Here is a 21,573-nt window from a genome sequence, read left to right on the forward strand (position 1 = left end):
CCGAAGCACTGTTCCCTCCCCAAAAGAGACCCCCTGGAGGGGAAGGGGTCCAGAGAGCCCCCTGTTCATAATAATAATAATAATAATAATAATAATAATAATAATGGTATTTGTTAAACGCTAAGTGCTCCAGCGCTTAGAACAGTGCTTGGCACATAGTAAGCATTTAACAAATACCATTATTATTATTATTACTATTATTATTATGTGATGATTGGGGGGCTCTCTAGACCCCCCCCCCCAGGGGGTCTCTGTTTGGGGAGAACAGTGCTCTGGCGCTTAGAACAGTTCTTGGCACAGAGTAAGTGTTTAACAAATACCGTTATTATTATCATTAATTAACTAACAATGGCATTTGTTAAGTGCTTACTATGTACCAAGCGCTGGGGGAGATACAAGGCGATCAGGTTGTCCCTCGGGGGGCAGGGGGCTCACAGTCTTCATCCCCATTGTCCAGATGAGGAAACTAAGGCATAGAGAAGTGAAATGACTTGCCCAAAGTCACACAGCTGACTAGAGAGTTGTTGCCAACTTGGACTTCCCAAGCGCTTAGTCCAGTGCTCTGCACACAGTAAGCGCTCAATAAATATGATTGAATGAATGAATGAATGAACGAGAAGCAGCGTGGCTCAGTGGAAAGAGCCCGGGCTTCGGAGTCCGAGGTCATGGGTTCAAATCCCGGCTCCGCCAACTGTCAGCTGGGTGACTTTGGGCAACTCACTTCACTTCTCTGGCTGTGCCTCAGTTCCCTCATCTGGAAAATGGGGATGAAGACTGGGAGCCCCCCGGGGGCAACCTAATCGCCTTGTAACCTCCCCAGTGCTTAGAACAGTGCGTTGCTCATAGTAAGCGCTTAATAAATGCCATCGTTACTATTATCCCTAATCTGCCACTTGTCGGCTGTGTGACCTTGGGCAAGTCTCTTCACTCCTCAGTTCCCTCATCTGGAAAATGGGGATGGAGACTGGGAGCCCCCCGGGGGCAACCTGATCGCCTTGTAACCTCCCCAGTGCTTAGAACAGTGCGTTGCTCATAGTAAGCGCTTAATAAATGCCATCGTTACTATTATCCCTAATCTGCCACTTGTCGGCTGTGTGACCTTGGGCAAGTCTCTTCCCTCCTCAGTTCCCCCATCTGGAAAATGGGGATGAAGACTGGGAGCCCCCCGGGGGACAACCTGATCGCCTTGTAACCTCCCCAGCGCTTAGAACAGTGCGTTGCTCATAGTAAGCGCTTAATAAATGCCATCGTTATTATCATTATTATCCCTAATCTGCCACTTGTCGGCTGTGTGACCTTGGGCAAGTCTCTTCCCTCCTCAGTTCCCCCATCTGGAAAATGGGGATGAAGACTGGGAGCCCCCTGGGGGACAACCTGATCCCCTTGTAACCTCCCCAGCGCTTAGAACAGTGCGTTGCTCATAGTAAGCGCTTAATAAATGCCATCGTTATTATCATTATTATCCCTAATCTGCCACTTGTCGGCTGTGTGACCTTGGGCAAGTCTCTTCCCTCCTCAGTTCCCCCATCTGGAAAATGGGGATGGAGACTGGGAGCCCCCCGGGGGACAACCTGATCGCCTTGTAACCTCCCCAGCGCTTAGAACAGTGCGTTGCTCATAGTAAGCGCTTAATAAATGCCATCGTTATTATCATCCCTAATCTGCCACTTGTCGGCTGTGTGCCCTTGGGCAAGTCTGTTCCCTCCTCAGTTCCCTCATCTGGAAAATGGGGATGAAGACTGGGAGCCCCAGGGGGGACGGGGATTGGGTCAAATCCAATTTTTTTTCATCCACCCCAGGGTTCAGTACTGTGCGAAAGCCCGGAACAAACGCCGCAATTATTACCATTATTATTGTGAGTTCTGTGCTCTCTAATCAATCAATCAATCAATCGTATTTATTGAGCGCTTCCTGTGTGCAGAGCGCTGTACTGAGCGCTCGGGAAGTCCAAGTCGGCAACATCTAGAGACGGTCCCTACCCCGCAGTGGGCTCGCAGTCTAGAAATATATTATAAATTTCTCATATCGTTATTTATATTATCATCTGCCTCCCCCATTAGACTGTAATCAATCAATCAATCAATCGTATTTATTGAGCGCTGACTGTGTGCAGAGCGCTGTACTAAGCGCTTGGGAAGGACAAGCTGGCAACATCTAGAGACGGTCCCTACCCAACAGTGGGCTCACAGTCTAGAAGGGGGAGACGGAGAACAAAACCAAACATATTAACAAAATAAAATAAATAGAATAGATAGGTACAAGTAAAATAAATAAGTAAATGTCGCGGGGCAGGGAATCAAATCAGTTATAGTGTCCCCAGTTCTGTTACAGTGTCCTCTCCCAAGCACTTAGGACACTGGACTGTCGGGTAGGGACCGTCTCTAGATGTTGCCAACTTGGGCTTCCCAAGCGCTTAGTACAGTGCTCTGCACACAGGAAGCGCTCAATAAATAGGATTGAATGAATGAATGCGGGACAACCTGATCACCTTGTAACCTCCCCAGCGCTTAGAACAGTGCTTTGCACATAGTAAGCGCTTAACAAATGCCACCATTATTATTATTATTATTATTATTATCCCCATTTTCCAGATGAGGTCACTGAGGCACAGAGAATAATAATAATAATAATAATAATAATAATAATAATAATGATGATGGCATTTGTTAAGCACTTACTATGTGCCCAGCACTGTTCTAAGCGCTGGGGAGGATACAAGGTGATCAGGTTGTCCCATGGGGGACTCACAGTCTTCATCCCCATTTTCCAGATGAGGTCACTGAGGCACAGAGAATAATAGTAATAATAATAATAATAATAATAATAATAATAATAATAATAGCATTTGTTAAGCGCTTACTATGTGCCCAGCACTGTTGTAAGCGCTGGGGAGGATACAAGGTGATCAGGTTGTCCCCTCTGGGGGTCACAGTCTTCATCCCCATTTTACAGATGAGGTCACTGAGGCACAGAGAATAATAATAATGATAATAATAGTAATAATAATAATAATAGCATTTGTTAAGTGCTTACTATGTGCAAAGCACTGTTCTAAGTGCTGGGGAGGTTACAAGGTGATCAGGTTGTCCCACGGGGGGCTCACAGTCTTCATCCCTATTTTCCAGATGAGGTCCCTGAGGCACAGAGAATAATGATAATGATGATAATAATAATAATAATAATAATAATAATAATGGCATTTAAGTGCTTACTATGTGCCCAGCACTGTTCTAAGCACTGGGGAGGATACAAGATGATCAGGTTGTCCCACGGGGGGCTCACAGTCTGAATCCCCATTTTCCAGATGAGGTCACTGAGGCACAGAGAGTAAGAATAAGAATAATAATGATGGCATTTGTTAAGCACTTACTATGTGCCCAGCACTGTTGTAAGCGCTGGGGAGGATACAAGGTGATCAGGTTGTCCCCTCTGGGGGTCACAGTCTTCATCCCCATTTTACAGATGAGGTCACTGAGGCACAGAGAATAATAATAATAATGATGGCATTTGTTAAGCACTTACTATGTGCCCAGCACTGTTCTAAGCACTGGGGAGGATACAGGGTGATCAGGTTGTCCTATGGGGGGCTCACAGTCTTCTTCCCCATTTTCCAGATGAGGTCACTGAGGCACAGAGAATAATAATAATAATAATAATAATAATAATAATAATAATAATAATAATAATAACATTTGTTAAGCGCTTACTATGTGCCCAGCACTGTTGTAAGCGCTGGGGAGGATACAAGGTGATCAGGTTGTCCCATGGGGGGCTCACAGTCTGAATCCCCATTTTACAGATGAGGGAACTGAGGCCCAGAGAAGTGAAGCGACTTGACCAAAGTCACACAACAAAGAAGTGGTGGAGTTAGGATAAAATGGGAATGAAGACTGTCACGTGGGACAACTTGATCACCTTGTATCCCCCCCCCAGCGCTTAGAACAGTGCGTAGCACATAGTAAGCGCTTAACAAATGCCATCGTTATTATTATTATTATTAGAACCCATGATGTGTTGTCTCCCAGGACCAGGCTCTACCCACTGCGCCGTGCTGCCTCTCTAAGCGCTGTACTAAGCGCTGGGGTGGAGGCAAGCAAATCGGGTGGGACCCAATCCCCGTCCCCCGTGGGGCGCACCGGCTTCCATCCCCATTTTCCAGATGAGGGAACTGAGGCCCAGGGAGGTGAAGCGACTCGCCCAAGGTCCCCCAGAGGACAGGAGGCAGGGCCGGGATTAGAACCCGGGACCTCCCGACTCCCGGGGCCGGGCGCCGTCCCCAAGGCCGGGCTGCTTTGGGCGTCGTGGTATTTAGGGTCCCTGTCTTAGGGGGGGCGACCCCGGGAGGCGCGGGGCCGTCCGTCCGTCCGTCCGTCCGTCTCCCCCCGAAGTTCACGGCCCCTTCTCTCTGCTTCCAAGGTTCATCGTTCCCATTTCCTGCGTCATCTGTAACGACATCATGGCCTACATGTTTGGCTTCTTCTTTGGCCGCACCCCGCTCATCAAGGTGAGTGGGAAGGGGCGGAGACAGAGACAGAGAGAGGCAGAGAGACAGAGAGACAGAGAGAGAGACAGAGACAGAGAGATGCAGAGAAAGAGAGAGGCAGAGACAGAGAGAGACAGACAGGGAGAGAGACAGAGACAGAGAGAGGCAGAGAAAGAGACAGAGACAGAGAGGCAGAGAAAGAGAGAGACAGAGACAGAGAGAGACAGAGACAGAGAAAGAGAGGCAGAGACAGAGGCAGAGAAAGAGAGAGACAGGGAAAGACAGAGAGACAGAGAGGCAGAGAAAGAGAGACTGGGAGAGAGAGACAGAGAGGCAGAGAAAGAGAGAGACAGAGAGGCAGAGAGAGACAGAGAGGCAGAGAAAGAGAGAGACAGAGAGGCAGAGAAAGAGAGACAGAGAGAGACAGAGACAGAGAGAGGCAGAGAAAGAGACAGAGACAGAGAGAGGCAGAGAGAGACAGAGAGGCAGAGAAAGAGAGAGACAGAGAGGCAGAGAGAGACAGAGAGAGACAGAGACAGAGAGAGGCAGAGAAAGAGACAGAGACAGAGAGAGGCAGAGACAGAGAGGCAGAGAAAGAGAGACAGAGAGAGACAGACAGACAGAGGCAGAGAAAGAGACAGAGACAGAGAGAGACAGAGAGAGGCAGAGACAGAGAGAGAGGCAGAGAAAGAGAGAGACAGGGACAGAGAGAGACAGACAGGGAGAGACAGAGAGACAGAGACAGAGAGAGGCAGAGAAAGAGAGAGACAGGGAGAGACAGAGAGACAGAGACAGAGAGAGGCAGAGAAAAAGAGAGACAGGGAGAGACAGAGAGAGACAGGGAGAGACAGAGAAAGAGAGAGACAGAGACAGAGAGGCAGAGAGACAGAGACAGAGAGGCAGAGAGAGACAGAGACAGAGACAGAGAGGCAGAGAAAGAGAGAGAGGCAGAGAAAGAGAGAGAGACAGAGAGAGACAGAGACAGAGAGGCAGAGAAAGAGAGGCAGACAGAGACAGAGAGGCAGAGAAAGAGAGAGACAGGGAAAGACAGAGACGGAGAGAGACAGAGAGGCAGAGAAAGAGAGAGACTGGGAGAGACAGAGGCAGAGAAAGAGACAGAGAGGCAGAGAGAGAGAGAGAGACAGAGAGAGACAAAGAGGCAGAGAGAGACCGGGAGAGACAGACAGGGAGAGACAGAGAGAGACAGAGACAGAGAGAGACAGAGAGGCAGAGAAAGAGACAGACAGAGACAGAGAGGCAGAGAAAGAGGCAGAGAGAGACATTCATTCAATCATATTCATTGAGTGCTTACTGTGTGCAGAGCACTGTACTAAGCGCTTGGGAAGTCCAAGTTGGCAACATATAGAGACAGTCCCTACCCAACAGCGGGCTCACAGGCTGGAAGACAGAGAGACAGAGAGCGACAAAGAGAGAGACAGAGAAAGACGGGAGACAGAGAAAGAGACAGAGAGACAAAGAGAGACTTTCATTCAATCGTATTTATTGAGCACTTACTGTGTGCAGAGCACTGTACTAAGCGCTTGGGAAGTCCAAGTTGGCAACATATAGAGACGGTCCCTACCCAACAGCGGGCTCACAGTCTAGAAGGGGGAGAGACAGAGAGCGTCCAAGAGAGAGACAGAGAAAGACAGGGAGACAGAGAAAGAGACAGAGAGACAAAGAGAGACTTTCATTAAATCGTATTTACTGAGCGCTTACTGTGTGCAGAGCACTGTACTAAGCACTTGGGAAGTACACATTGGCAACATATAGAGATGGTCCCTACCCAACAGCAGGCTCACAGTCTAGGAGACAGAGAGACAGAAAGTGACAAAGAGAGAGACAGAGGAAGACAGGGAGACAGAGAGAGACAGACAGAGAGGCAGAGAAAGAGAGAGACAGAGAGACAAAGAGAGACATTCATTCAGTTGTATTTATTGAGCGCTTACTGTGTGCAGAGCACTGGACTAAGAGCTTGGGAAGTACAAGTTGACAGCATACAGAGACGGTCCCTACCCAGCAGCGGGCTCACAGTCTAGAAGACGGAGACAGAGAGTGACAAAGAGAGAGACAGAGAAAGACAGAGACAGACAGACAGAGACAGGGAGACACAGAGATGGAGAGACAAAGAGAGACAGAGAGACAGAGACAGAAAGAGACAGGGAGACAGAGAAAGACAGCCAGAGAGACAGAGACAGAAAGAGACAGGGAGACAGAGAAAGACAGCCAGAGAGACAGAGAGGGAGAGACAGGGAGACAGAGAGAGAGAGACAGAGAGAGAGACAGAAAGAGAGAGACAGAGAGACAGTCAGAGACAAGGAGAGACAGAGAGAGATAATAATCATAATAATAATAATGATGGTATTTGTCAAGCGCTTACTACATGCCAAGCACTGTTCTAAGCGCTGGGGGAGATACAACATGATCAGGTTGTCCCTCATGGGGCTCACAGTCCCATTTTACAATGGAGGGAACTGAGGCCCAGAGAGGTGAAGTGACTTGCCCAAGGTCACCCAGCTGACAAGTGGCAGAGCCAGGTTTAGAACCCATGACCTCTGACTCCCAAGCCCGAGCTCTTTCCTCTGAGCCACGCTGCTTGACGCGTGCTGGGGCCCAGAGCAGACCTGTCACCTCAGTTTCCCCTTGTGCACTTCCTCTAGAAGAGCCAATTTGGGTCTGTGATCTCTGAATGAGTGAGGGTGGGTATGAATGATGGTGATGGTATTTAAGTGATGATGATGATGATATTTGTTAAGCGCTTACTATGTGCAAAGCACTGTTCTAAGCACTGGGGGGATACAAGGTGATCAGGTTGTCCAACATGGGGCTCACAGTCTTCATTCCCATTTTGGTCATGGGTTCAAATCCCGGCTCCGCCAACTGTCAGCTGTGTGACTTTGGGCAACTCACTTCACTTCTCTGAGCCTCAGTTCCCTCATCTGTAAAATGGGGATTAAGACTGTGAGCCCCACGTGGGACAACTTGATCAACTTGTATCCCCTCCTCAGCACTTAGAACAGTGCTTGGCACATAGTAAGCGCTTAACAAATGCCATCATCATTATTATTCATTCATTCATTCAATCGTATTTATTGAGCGCTTACTGTGTGCAGAGCACTGTACTAAGCGCTTGGGAAGTCCAAGTTGGCAACATACAGAGACGGTCCCTACCCAACAGCGGGCTCACAGTCTAAAAGGGGGAGACGGAGAACAAAACCAAACATACTAACAAAGTAAAATAAATAGAATAGATATGTACAAGTAAAATAAATAAATAAATAGAGTAACAAATATGTACAAACATCTATACATATATACAGGTGCTGTGGGGAAGGGAAGGAGGTAAGAAGAGGGGGATGGAGAGGGGGACGAGGGGGAGAGGAAGGAAGGGGCTGAGTGTGGGAAGGCCTCCTGGAGGAGGTGAGCTCTCAGCAGGGCCTTGAAGGGAGGAAGAGAGCTAGCTTGGCGGATGGACATATTAAAACATATTAACAAAATAAAAGAATAAACGTGTACAAATAAAATAGAGTAATAAATACGTACAAACATATATACATATATATATGTATATATATATACATATATTATTACCCCAGTGCTTAGAACAGTGCTTGGCACATAGTAAGCGCTTAACAAATACTGTCATTACTATTATTAATAAGCTGACGTCTCTGTTGTTTGTCTCCTTCAGCTCTCCCCGAAGAAGACATGGGAAGGCTTCATTGGAGGATTCTTTGCCACTGTGGTGTTCGGCCTGCTGGTAGGGAGTATTTCCGGTATTCGATGGGCAATTACTATGTGCCAAGCGCTGTGCTGAGCTCCGAGGTAGATCCCAGCACCCTGCCACATGGGGCTTCCCGTCTAAGGAGGCGGGAGAGCGGGGATTTTATCCCCGTTTTCCATACGAGGGAACGGTTGCCCAGAGAGGTGAAGCGACTTGCTCCGAGCACACGGACAGAAAGGCCGGTTTCTGATCCATCCCCGTTGTGCAGATGGGGAAACTGAGGCACCGGGAGGCGAAACGACTTGGCTCAGAGTCACAAGGCAGCCAAGTGGCCGAGCCGGGACCGGGAGCCAGGGACCGAGATTCCTCGACGGGGCGGATTTCCACATCCCACTTGCGGCCGGTGGGCTCTGGGACAGCGATGAGAGAAAATGGAGGGGAGGGAGAGAGAGTGAGAGAGTTGGAGAGAAAATGAGAGCTATCGAGAGAAAATGAGGAAAAAAAGGAGGGGGAGAGAAGATGGCGGGGGAAGAGATCAAGAGCATGAGAGAAATTGAGAGAAAATGAGGGGGAGAGAATGAAAAAAAGGTGGAGAGGAGACGGGAAGGGGGAAGAGACAAAGGGGGAGAGAGATTGAAAGAAGGGGGAAGAAAATGAGACAGAAAATGAGGAGAGATTGAGAGAATGAGAGGGGATGAGAAGAGGAGAGAAAATAAGACAGGAAAAGAGTTTGACAGAAAAGGCGAGGGAGGGAAAGAATGAGAGAGAAATTGAGGGAGATTTAGAGAAAATGAGACAGAGAGAAAGGTGGAGGGTAAATATGAGGGGGAGAAAGAAAACGAGAAGTGACTGAGAGAATGAGGGGATGAGAATGAAAAAATGAGAGATTGAGAGAAAATGAGAGAGGAAGAGAGAAAATACGAGAGAAAAGGATTAAGAGAAAGGTGAGGGGGATAGAAAATGAGGGAGATTTATTGGAGAAAATAGACTGAGAGAAAAGGGGGAAGAATGAGAGGGAAAATGAGGGAGATTTAGAGGAGAAGATGAGAGACTGGAAAAAGGGGGAGAGAATGAGAGAATATGCCAGGAGGAGAAAGACAGAAAATGTGGAGAGATTGAGAGACTGAGAGGGGATGAGAATAGGAGAAAACAACTGAAGAGAAAGTAAGACAGAAAGAGGTTGAGAGAAAAAGCAAGGGGGAGAGAGAATGAGAGAGAAAATGAGGGAGGTGTAGAGAAAATGAGAGCAAAAGAGAGGGAGAGAATGAGAATATTAGGGTGATTTAGAGGAGAAATGGGACGGAGAGAAGGGGGGAGAGAATGAGAATATGAGGTGGAGAAAGAGACAAAATGGAGAGGTAGAAAATGAGAGAGGAGGAGAGAAAATAAAACAGAAAAAGAGATGGAGAGAAATGTGAGGGGGAGAGAGAAAATGAAAGCGATTAGAGAAAATGAGAGTCAGAAAAAGAAGGGGAGAAAATGAGCGTGATTTAGGGGAGAAAATGAGAGACAGAAAAAGGGGGAGAGAATGAGAGGATGCGAGGGGGAGAAAGGCAGAAAAAGAAATTGAGAGAGTGAGAGGGGAGGAGACTAGGAGAAAATGAGGAGAGAAGATAAGACAGAGAGACTGAGAAAAGGCGAGGGGGAGAGAGAATGAGGGAGATTTAGAGAAATGAGAGACAGCAAAAGAGTGTGAGAGAATGTGAGAATATTAGGGTGATTTAGAGGAGAAATTGAGAGAGAGAAAAAGGGGGAGGGAATGAAAATTTGGGGGGGAGAAAGAGACAGAAAATGAGAGATTGAGAGAATGAGAGGGGAGGAGAACAAGAGAAAATGGGAAGGAGAAAAAATAAGGCAGAAAAAGAGATTGAGAGAAAAGGCGAGGGGGAGAGAATTCATTCATTCATTCAATTGTATTTATTGAGCGCTTACTGTGTTCAGAGCACTGTGCTAAGTGGTCGGGAAGTACAAGTTGGCAACATATAGAGAAGGTCCCTACCCACCAGCGGGCTCACAGTCTAGAAGGGTTGAGAGGGAAAATGAGGGAGATTTAGAGAAATGAGAGACAGAGCAGTAGGGTGAGAGAATTTGAGAATATTAGGGTGATTTAGAGGAGAAATTGAGAGACTGAGAGAAAGGGGGGGAGAGAATGAGAATATGAGAGGGGGAGAAAGAGACAGAAAATGAAGAGAGATTGAGAGAATGAGAGAAAATGAGATAGAAAATGAGAGGAGAGAAAATAAGACAGAAAAAGAGATTGAGAGAAAACGCGAAGGGGAGAGGGAGTGAGAGAAAATGAGGATGGAAATGAAAATGAAGATGGGAGGCTGAGAGAAAAAGACGGGGAGAGAATATGTAAGGGGGAGACTGAGACAGAAAATGAGAGATTGAGAGGGGATGAGAATAGGAGAAAATGAGAGATTGAAAGAAAACGACAGGCGAGAAAATAAGACAGAAAAAGAGATTGAGAGAAAAGGCGAGAGGGAGAGAGAAAATGCCCTAATTTTTAGAGAAAATGAGGTTTAGAGAAAATGAGAGAGAGAAAAAGGGGGGAGAAATTGAGGGCAATTTAGAGGAGAAAACGAGAGACTCAGAAAATGGTGGAAAGAATGAGAGGATATGAGGGGGAGAAAGAGACAAAATGAGAGTTTGAGAGAATGAGAGGGGAGGAGAATAGGAGAAAATGAGGAGAGAAAATAAGACTGAAAAGATTGAGAGAAAAGGTGAAGGGGAGAGAATGAGAGAGAATAAGGGGAGATTTAGAGAAAATGAGAGGCAGAGCAAAATGGGGGAGAGAATGAGAGGATGTGAGGGGGTGAAAGAGACAGAAAATGGAGAATGAGAAAATGAGAAATAGAAAATGAGAGAAGAGGAGAGAAAATAAGATAGAAAAAGAGATTGAAAGGAAATGCGAGGGGGAGAAAGAGACAGAAAATGAGAAATAGAAAATGAGAGAAGAGGAGAGAAAATAAGACCGAAAAAGAGATCGAAAGGAAATGTGAGGGGGAGAAAATGAGAGAAAATGAGAGAGAAAAAGAGGGGGAGAGAATGAGAGAGAAAATAGGGCGATTTAGAGAAGATGAGAGAGACGGGGAGAGAATGAGAGAGAAAATAGGGCGATTTAGAGAAGATGAGAGAGACGGGGAGAGAATGAGAGAGAAAATAGGGCAATTTAGAGGGACTGAGAGAAAAAGAGAGGAGAGAATGTGAGACGGGGAGAAAGAATGATGGGGGGTCAGAAATTGAGAGAGGGACAGAAATGAGGGGGGAGAGAATGAAAGAGAAAATAGGGCGATTCAGAGGAGAAAATGAGAGACTGAGAGAAAAAAGAGACAGGGAGAGAATGAGAGAATATGGGGGGAGAAAGAATGACTTGGGGACAGACATTGAGAGAGGGACAGACAATTTTATTTTGTTAAAATGTTTTGTTTTGTTGTCTGTCTCCCCCTTATAGACTGTGAGCCCAATGTTGGGTAGGGACCGTCTCTAGATGTTGCCAACTTGCACTTCCCAAGCGCTCAGTACAGTGTTCTGCACTCAGTAAGCTCTCAATAAATATGATTGAATGAATGAATGAGGGGGGAGAGAATGAAAGAGAGAATAGGGCAATTTAGAGGAGAAAGTGAGAGACTGAGAGAAAAAGAGACGGGGAGAGAATGAGAGAATATGAGACGGGGAGAAAGAATGATGGGAGGACAGACACCGAGAGGGGGACAAACAATGAGAGGGGGAGAGAATGAAAGAGAAAAGGAGGGAGGGACAGAAAATGAGAGAGATTTGAGAGCAAGAGAGAGGGACATTCACTGAGGGGAGACAGAATAAAAGAGAAAATGAGAGAGGAGGAGAGACAGAGGGAATGAACAAGAAAGAACCACTCCAAGTTGGTTCTTGATCTGATGATGATGATGATGATGATGGCATTTATTAAGCGCTTACTATGTACAAAGCACCATTCTAAGCGCTGGGGGGGATACAGGGTGATCAGGTTGTCCCACGGGGGGCTCCCAGTCTTCACCCCCATTTTCCAGATGAGGGAACTGAGGCCCAGAGCAGTGAAGTGATTTGACAGCTGACAGTTGGCGGAGCCGGGATTTGAACCCCTGACCTCTGACTCCAAAGCCTGGGCTCTTTCCTTCTTTGTTTCCTCCCTCCCTTCCCAATCTTGTCCTCGCTCGGCCTTCCTCCACCCTGGCCCTCGCCTTCCTCCTCCTCCTCCCGGCCCCTGCCCTGGTCCTTCCCTGGGCCTCATCCCTGTGGTCCTGGGCCCGTCCTCCGGATCCTCCCCGTCCATCCCGCCGCCCGCCCGGCCCGAATCCCGGTCTCCCCTCGGCAGCTGTCGTACGTGATGTCCGGCTACCGATGCTTCATCTGCCCGGTGGAGTACAGCAGCGACAGCAACGGCTTCACGGTGGACTGCGAGCCTTCCCAGCTCTTCCGCCTGCACGACTACAGCCTCCCGGCCGGCCTGCGCACCCTCGTCGGATGGGTACGGCCTGGGCGCCCCCCAAACCTCCCCCGCCCCGGCCCCCGGGAACACTCGCCCTCCGAGGGGACGGGAAGCGGGGTGCCTGGTACCCGGAGGGTTCCCGGGGCGGACGCTGGGCCGCGGGAGACCCTCGCTCGGCCCGTCGCTGGTATTTTCAATCATTCCTTCATTCAGTCGTATTTATTGAGCGCTTACTGTGTGCAGAGCGCTGGACTGAGCGCTTGGGAAGTCCAAGTTGGCAACGTAGAGAGACGGTCCCTACCCAACAGCGGGCTCACAGGCTAGAGGTATTTTTGGAGCGCTCCCTGGGCACTCGGGGAGCTCGTGGCCGAGAGGATGGAGAGCCGGCCGCCCGAGAGAGACCGCACCCTCGGGTGACCCGGCTCTGTGCCCGCGGGCGGCGGGGTCCGGCGGGGACCGGGGGAGCCCGGGGGGGCCGACGGCAGGCACCGGTGGGAGCCTCCCCTCCGTCTCGCCGCCCCATCCCGATGTCCGCCGTCTCCTTCCGTCCCTCCCCGCAGGAAACGGTGCGGATGTACCCCTTCCAGATCCACAGCATCGCCCTGTCCACCTTCGCCTCCCTCATCGGACCCTTCGGAGGCTTCTTTGCCAGCGGGTTCAAACGAGCCTTCAAGATCAAAGTAGGCGGGGGTGCCTCTCCCCTTACTCCACCTTCCTCCACCTTCCTCCCCTTCCTCCACCTTCCTCCCCTTCCTCCCCTTCCTCCACCTTCCTCCCCTTCCTCCTCCTTCCTCCCCTTCCTTCCTCCACTTCCTCCTCCTTCCTCCCCTTCCTCCCCTTCCTCATCCTTCCTCCCCTTCCTCCCCTTCCTCCCCTTCCTCCACCTTCCTCCACCTTCCTCCCCCTTCCTCCCCTTCCTCCACCTTCCTTCCCTTCCTCCCCTTCCTCCTCCTTCCTCCCCTTCCTCTTCCTTCCTCCCCTTCCTCCTCCTTCCTCCCCTTCCTCATCCTTCCTCCCCTTCCTCCCCTTCCTCCCCTTCCTCCACCTTCCTCCCCCTTTCTCCCCTTCCTCCCCTTCATCCACCTTTCTTCCTTTCCTTCCCTTCCTCCCCCTTCTTCCCCTTCTTCCCCTTCTTCCCCTTCCTCCCCTTACCTCCCCTTCCTCCCCTTCCTCCCCTTCCTCCACCTTCCTTCCCTTCCTTCCCTTCCTCCTCCTTCCTCCCCTTCCTCCCCCTTCCTTCCCTTCCTTCCTCCCCTTCCTCCTCCTTCCTCCCCTTCCTCCCCCTTCCTTCCCTTCCTTCCTCCCCTTCCTCCCCTTCCTCCCCTTCCTCCACCTTCCTTCCCTTCCTTCCCTTCCTCCTCCTTCCTCCCCTTCCTCCCCCTTCCTTCCCTTCCTTCCTCCCCTTCCTCCTCCTTCCTCCCCTTCCTCCCCCTTCCTTCCCTTCCTTCCTCCCCTTCCTCCCCCTTCTTCCCCTTCCTCCCCCTTCCTCCCCTTCCTCCCCCTTCCTCCCCTTCCTCCACCTTCCTCCACCTTCCTCCCCCTTCCTCCCCTTCCTCCACCTTCCTTCCCTTCCTCCCCTTCCTCCTCCTTCCTCCCCTTCCTCTTCCTTCCTCCCCTTCCTCCTCCTTCCTCCCCTTCCTCCCCTTCCTCATCCTTCCTCCCCTTCCTCCCCTTCCTCCCCTTCCTCCACCTTCTTCCCCCTTTCTCCCCTTCCTCCCCTTCATCCACCTTTCTTCCTTTCCTTCCCTTCCTCCCCCTTCTTCCCCTTCTTCCCCTTCTTCCCCTTCCTCCCCTTACCTCCCCTTCCTCCCCTTCCTCCCCTTCCTCCACCTTCCTCCACCTTCCTTCCCTTCCTTCCCTTCCTCCTCCTTCCTCCCCTTCCTCCCCCTTCCTTCCCTTCCTTCCTCCCCTTCCTCCACCTTCCTCCACCTTCCTCCCCCTTCCTCCCCTTCCTCCACCTTCCTTCCCTTCCTCCCCTTCCTCCTCCTTCCTCCCCTTCCTCTTCCTTCCTCCCCTTCCTCCTCCTTCCTCCCCTTCCTCCCCTTCCTCATCCTTCCTCCCCTTCCTCCCCTTCCTCCCCTTCCTCCACCTTCTTCCCCCTTTCTCCCCTTCCTCCCCTTCATCCACCTTTCTTCCTTTCCTTCCCTTCCTCCCCCTTCTTCCCCTTCTTCCCCTTCTTCCCCTTCCTCCCCTTACCTCCCCTTCCTCCCCTTCCTCCCCTTCCTCCACCTTCCTCCACCTTCCTTCCCTTCCTTCCCTTCCTCCTCCTTCCTCCCCTTCCTCCCCCTTCCTTCCCTTCCTTCCTCCCCTTCCTCCTCCTTCCTCCCCTTCCTCCCCCTTCCTTCCCTTCCTTCCTCCCCTTCCTCCCCCTTCTTCCCCTTCCTCCCCCTTCCTCCCCTTCCTCCCCCTTCCTCCCCTTCCTCCTCCTTCCTCCCTTTCCTCCTCCTTCCTCCCTTTCCTCCTCCTTCCTCCCCTTCCTCCACCTTCCTTCCCTTCCTTCACCTTCCTCCCCCTTCCTCCCCTTCCTCCCCTTCCTCCCCTTCCTCCCCCTTCCTCCTCCTCTCCCCCTGCCCAAACTGGGGGGCGGGGAAGCCCACCGAGGCATCAATGAACCGGGCGATGGGCGATGGAGGCGGATCATTATAATAATGATTATAATAATGATGATAGTATCTGTTCAGCACTTACTATGTGCCAAGCACTGTTCTAAACGCAGGGGCAGATACAAGGTCATCAGGTCATCCCACGTGGGACGGCACTTAACAAATGCCGTCATTATTATTGTTATTAATTACCCCAGCGCTTAGAACAGCGCTTGGCACATAGTAAGTGCTTAACAAATGCCATCCTTATTAATATTATTAATTGCCCCAGCGCTTAGAACAGCGCTTGGCACCTAGTAAGCACTTAACAAATGCCGTCATTATTATTATTATTAATTAATCCAGCTCTTAGAACGGCGCTTGGCACATAGTAAACGCTTAACAAGTGCCGTCCTTATTATTATTATTATTATTAATTACCCCAGTGCTTAGAACAGTGCTTGGCACCTAGTAAGCGCTTAACAAATGCTGTCATTATTATTATTATTAATTAACCCAGCGCGTAGAACGGCACTTGGCACCTAGTAAGCGCTTAACAAATGCCGTCATTATTATTATTCTTAATTAACCCAGCACTTAGAATGGTGCTTGGCACATAGTAAGTGCTTAACAAATGCCATCATTATTATTAATTACCCCAGCGCTTAGAACAGTGCTTGGCACATAGTAAGCGCTTAACAAATGCCGTCATTATTATTATTCTTAATTAACCCAGCGCTTAGAACAGCTCTTGGCACATAGTAAGCGCTTAACAAGTGCCGTCCCTATTATTATTATTAATTACCCCAGTGTTTAGAACAGTACTTGGCACATAGTAAGCGCTTAACAAATGCCATCATTATTATTATTCTTAATTAACCCAGCACTTAGAACGGCGCTCGGCGCATCGTAAGTGCTTAACAAATGCCGTCATTATTATTATTCTTTATTAACCCAGTGCTTAGAACGGCGCTTGGCACATAGTAAGTGCTTAACAAATGCCGTCATCATTATTAATTACCCCAGTGCTTAGAACAGCGCTTGGCACATAGTAAATGCTTAACAAATGCCGTCATTGTTATTATTAATTACCCCAGCACTTAGAACAGTGCTTGGCACCTAGTAAGCGCTTAACAAATGCCGTCATTATTATTATTCTTAATTAACCCAGCGCTTAGAACGGCGCTCGGCACATCGTAAGCGCTGAGCAAATGCCGTCATTATTATTAATTACCCCAGTGCTTAGAACGGCGCTTGGCACTTAGTAAGCACTTAACAAATACCATTATTATTATTATTATTATTGTTATTATTATTATTATTATTATTATTATTATTATTATTCCCAAGAGCTGAGCGGGAAGAGAGCTAAAGTCTTAACCCTTCAGCGGGTGCCACCCTAAATGCCGGCGGGGTGCGGGTGGGAATGCGGGCCGGCCCCGCGGGGCCCGCCGGATGGATCGCCGGCCGGAGCGCTGAGCTTCCGTGTCCCGGCAGGACTTTGCCAACACCATTCCCGGCCACGGGGGCATCATGGATCGCTTCGACTGCCAGTACCTCATGGCCACCTTCGTCAACGTGTACATTGCCAGCTTCATCAGGTAATAATAATAATGGCGTTTATTAAGCGCTTACTATGTGCCAAGCACTGTTCTGAGCGCTGGGGAGGTTACAAGGCGATCAGGTTGTCCCATGGCGGGGGGGCTCACGGTCTTCATCCCCATTTTCCAGATGAGGGAACTGAGGCCCAGAGAAGTGAAGCGACTTGCCCAAAGTCACACAGCTGACAATTGGTGGAGCCGGGATTCGAACCCACGACCTCTGACTCCAAAGCCCGGGCTCTTTCCACGGAGCCACGCTGCTTCGCTCCGCCCCGCGCCCACGGCCCCCCGGGGCCCCTACTCAGTCACTCGTCTCCCCCTTCTAGACCGCGAGCCCGCTGTTGGGTAGGGACCGTCTCTAGATGTTGCCAACTTGGACTTCCCAAGCGCTTAGTACAGTGCTCCGCACACAGTAAGCGCTCGATAAATAATAATAATAATGATGGTATTTGTTAAGCGCTTACTAGGTGCAAAGCACTGTTCTAAGCACTGGGGAGGTTACAAGGTGATCAGGTGTCCCACGGGGGGCTTACAGTCTTCATCCCCATTTTTACAGGTGAGGTAACCGAGGCCCAAAGAATAATAATAATAATGATGGTATTTGTTAAGCGCTTACTATGTGCCAAGCACTGTTCTAAGCGCTGGGGAGGTTACAAGGTGATCGAATGAATGATTCTAGACCGGTCGCCCGTCGTCAGGTAGGGACCGTCCCTAGACGTTCGTTCATTCAGTCGTATTTATTGAGCGCTTACTGTGTGCGGAGCACTGGACTAAGCGCTTGAGCGCTGTTCTAAGAGCTGAGGAAGTTACAAGGCCTCACAGTCCTAATCCCCTATTCGACAGATGAGGAAACTGAGGCACAGAGAAGCGAAGTGACTTGCCCAGAGTCACACAGCTGACAAGTGGCAGAGCTGGGATTCGAACCCATGACCTCTGACTCCCAAGCCCGGGCTCTTTCCACTGAGCCACGTGTTGCCGACTTGGACTTCCCAAGCGCTTAGTCCAGCGCTCTGCACACAGGAAGCGCTCAATAAATACGATCGAGTGATGTGCAACATCTAACTGACATGCCAGAAGTTGATATAAACTTAGAAATGTCTCAAGTCTGAGAAATCCTTCATCTTATATTAATATATTGCACTAATGTCCCTCTAGTGCCTAGAAATTTTGATAAGCGCTTAGTACAGTGCTCTGCACACAGTAAGCGCTCAATAAATACGATTGAGTGATGTGCAACATCTAACTGACATGCCAGAAGTTGGTATAAGCTGAGAGATGTCTTAAGTCTGAGAAATCCTTCATCTTACATTGATATTTTGCACTAATGTCCCTCTAGTGTCTAGAAATTTTGATAAGCGCTTAGTACAGTGCTCTGCACACAGTAAGCGCTCAATAAATACGATTGAGTGATGTGCAACATCTAACTGACATGCCGGAAGTTGGTATAAGCTTAGAGATGTCTTAAGTCTGAGAAATCCTTCATCTTACATTAATATTTTGCACTAATGTCCCTCTAGTGTCTAGAAATTTTGATGATAAGCGCTTAGTACAGTGCTCTGCACACAGTAAGCGCTCAATAAATGCGATTAAGTGATGTGCAACATCTAACTGACATGCCAGAAGTTGGTATAAGGTTAGAGATGTCTTAAGTCTGAGAAATCCTTCATCTTACATTAATATTTTGCACTAATGTCCCTCTAGTGTCTAGAAATTTTGATAAGCGCTTAGTACAGTGCTCTGCACACAGTAAGCGCTCAATAAATACGATTGAGTGATGTGCAACATCTAACTGACATGCCAGAAGTTGGTATAAACTTAGAGATGTCTAAAGTCTGAGAAATCCTTCATCTTACATTGATATTTTGCACTAATGTCCCTCTAGTGTCTAGAAATTTTGATAAGCGCTTAGTACAGTGCTCTGCACACAGTAAGCGCTCAATAAATACGATTGAGTGATGTGCAACATCTAACTGACATGCCGGAAGTTGGTATAAGCTTAGAGATGTCTTAAGTCTGAGAAATCCTTCATCTTACATTAATATTTTGCACTAATGTCCCTCTAGTGTCTAGAAATTTTGATGATAAGCGCTTAGTACAGTGCTCTGCACACAGTAAGCGCTCAATAAATGCGATTAAGTGATGTGCAACATCTAACTGACATGCCAGAAGTTGGTATAAGCTTAGAGATGTCTTAAGTCTGAGAAATCCTTCATCTTACATTAATATTTTGCACTAATGTCCCTCTAGTGTCTAGAAATTTTGATGATAAGCGCTTAGTACAGTGCTCTGCACCCAGTAAGCGCTCAATAAATGCGATTAAGTGATGTGCAACATCTAACTGACATGCCAGAAGTTGGTATAAGCTTAGAGATGTCTCAAGTCTGAGAAATCCTTCATCCTACATTAATATTTTGCACTAATGTCCCTCTAGTGTCTAGAAATTTTGATAAGCGCTTAGTACAGTGCTCTGCACCCAGTAAGCGCTCAATAAATACGATTGAGTGATGTGCAACATCTAACTCACATGCCGGAAGTTGGTATAAGCTTAGAGATGTCTCAAGTCTGAGAAATCCTTCATCTTACATTAATATTTTACACTAATGTCCCTCTAGTGTCTAGAAATTTTGATAAGCGCTTAGTACAGTGCTCTGCACACAGTAAGCGCTCAATAAATATGATTGAGTGATGTGCAACATCTAACTGACATGCCGGAAGTTGGTATAAGCTTAGAGATGTCTTAAGTCTGAGAAATCCTTCATCTTACATTAATATTTTGCACTAATGTCCCTCTAGTGTCTAGAAATTTTGATAAGCGCTTAGTACAGTGCTCTGCACCCAGTAAGCGCTCAATAAATGCGATTAAGTGATGTGCAACATCTAACTGACATGCCAGAAGTTGGTATAAGCTTAGAGATGTCTCAAGTCTGAGAAATCCTTCATCCTACATTAATATTTTGCACTAATGTCCCTCTAGTGTCTAGAAATTTTGATAAGCGCTTAGTACAGTGCTCTGCACACAGTAAGCGCTCAATAAATGCGATTGAGTGATGTGCAACATCTAACTGACATGCCAGAAGTTGGTATAAACTTAGAGATGTCTTAAGTCTGAGAAATCCTTCATCTTACATTAATATTTTGCACTAATGTCCCTCCAGTGTCTAGAAATTTTGATAAGCGCTTAGTACAGTGCAAGCACTTAGTACAGTGCTCTGCACACAGTAAGCGCTCAATAAATACGATTGAGTGATGTGCAACATCTAACTGACATGCCAGAAGTTGGTATAAGCTTAGAGATGTCTAAAGTCTGAGAAATCCTTCATCTTACATTGATATTTTGCACTAATGTCCCTCTAGTGTCTAGAAATTTTGATAAGCGCTTAATACAGTGCTCTGCACACAGTAAGCGCTCAATAAATACGATTGAGTGATGTGCAACATCTAACTGACATGCCAGAAGTTGGTATAAACTTAGAGATGTCTTAAGTCTGAGAAATCCATCATCTTACATTAATATTTTACACTAATGTCCCTCTAGTGTCTAGAAATTTTGATGATAAGCGCTTAGTACAGTGCTCTGCACACAGTAAGCGCTCAATAAATGCGATTAAGTGATGTGCAACATCTAACTGACATGCCAGAAGTTGGTATAAGCTTAGAGATGTCTCAAGTCTGAGAAATCCTTCATCTTACATTAATATTTTGCACTAATGTCCCTCTAGTGTCTAGAAATTTTGATAAGCTCTTAGTACAGTGCTCTGCACCCAGTAAGCGCTCAATAAATACGATTAAGTGATGTGCAACATCTAACTCACATGCCGGAAGTTGGTATAAGCTTAGAGATGTCTCAAGTCTGAGAAATCCTTCATCTTACATTAATATTTTACACTAATGTCCCTCTAGTGTCTAGAAATTTTGATGATAAGCGCTTAGTACAGTGCTCTGCACACAGTAAGCGCTCAATAAATACGATCGAGTGATGTGCAACATCTAACTGACATGCCAGAAGTTGGTATAAGCTTAGAGATGTCTCAAGTCTGAGAAATCCTTCATCTTACATTAATATTTTGCACTAATGTCCCTCTAGTGTCTAGAAATTTTGATAAGCGCTTAGTACAGTGCTCTGCACACAGGAAGCGCTCAATAAATGCGATCGAGTGATGTGCAACATCTAACTGACATGCCAGAAGTTGGTATAAACTTAGAGATGTCTAAAGTCTGAGAAATCCTTCATCTTACATTAATATTTTGCACTAATGTCCCTCTAGTGCCTAGAAATTTTGATAAGCGCTTAGTACAGTGCAAGCGCTTAGTCCAGTGCTCTGCACACAGTAAGCGCTCAATAAATACGATTGAATGAATAAGCTTTGATAAGGTAGCTACTTGAGAAGTCTACTGAAACTTTCTCAAAATAGCTTTAATTCAATTTGTTCTGACGATTTTGACACCTGCCTACGTAATAATAATAATCATAATAACGATGATGGCTTTTATTAAGCGCTTACTATGTGCAAAACACTGTTCTAAGTGCTGGGGAGGTTACAAGGTGATCAGGTTGTCCCACATGGGGCTCACAGTCTTCATCCCCATTTTACAGATGAGGTATATATTTATATATGTTTGTACATATTTATTACTCTATTTACTTGTACATATTTATTCTATTTATTTTATTTTGTTAATATGTTTAGTTTTGTTGTCTGTCTCCCACTTCTAGACTGTGAGCCCACTGTTGGGTA

General features: G+C 47.6%; 1 protein-coding gene across 1 annotated transcript in view; it reads left to right on the forward strand.

The window, feature by feature from the left end:
* The window catches only part of CDS2 (CDP-diacylglycerol synthase 2), an 86,453-nt gene that overhangs the window by 62,839 nt on the left and 2,041 nt on the right, over positions 1–21,573 (forward strand). The window contains exons 8-12 of the mRNA XM_038746466.1: positions 4,417–4,504; positions 8,175–8,243; positions 12,541–12,693; positions 13,215–13,334; positions 16,734–16,837. Of these exons, the coding sequence (XP_038602394.1) occupies positions 4,417–4,504; positions 8,175–8,243; positions 12,541–12,693; positions 13,215–13,334; positions 16,734–16,837 (534 nt within the window). The remainder of the gene's footprint in view (positions 1–4,416; positions 4,505–8,174; positions 8,244–12,540; positions 12,694–13,214; positions 13,335–16,733; positions 16,838–21,573) is intronic.

Source organism: Tachyglossus aculeatus, chromosome 5, assembly GCF_015852505.1.
Source record: "Tachyglossus aculeatus isolate mTacAcu1 chromosome 5, mTacAcu1.pri, whole genome shotgun sequence".
NCBI lineage: Eukaryota > Metazoa > Chordata > Mammalia > Monotremata > Tachyglossidae > Tachyglossus > Tachyglossus aculeatus.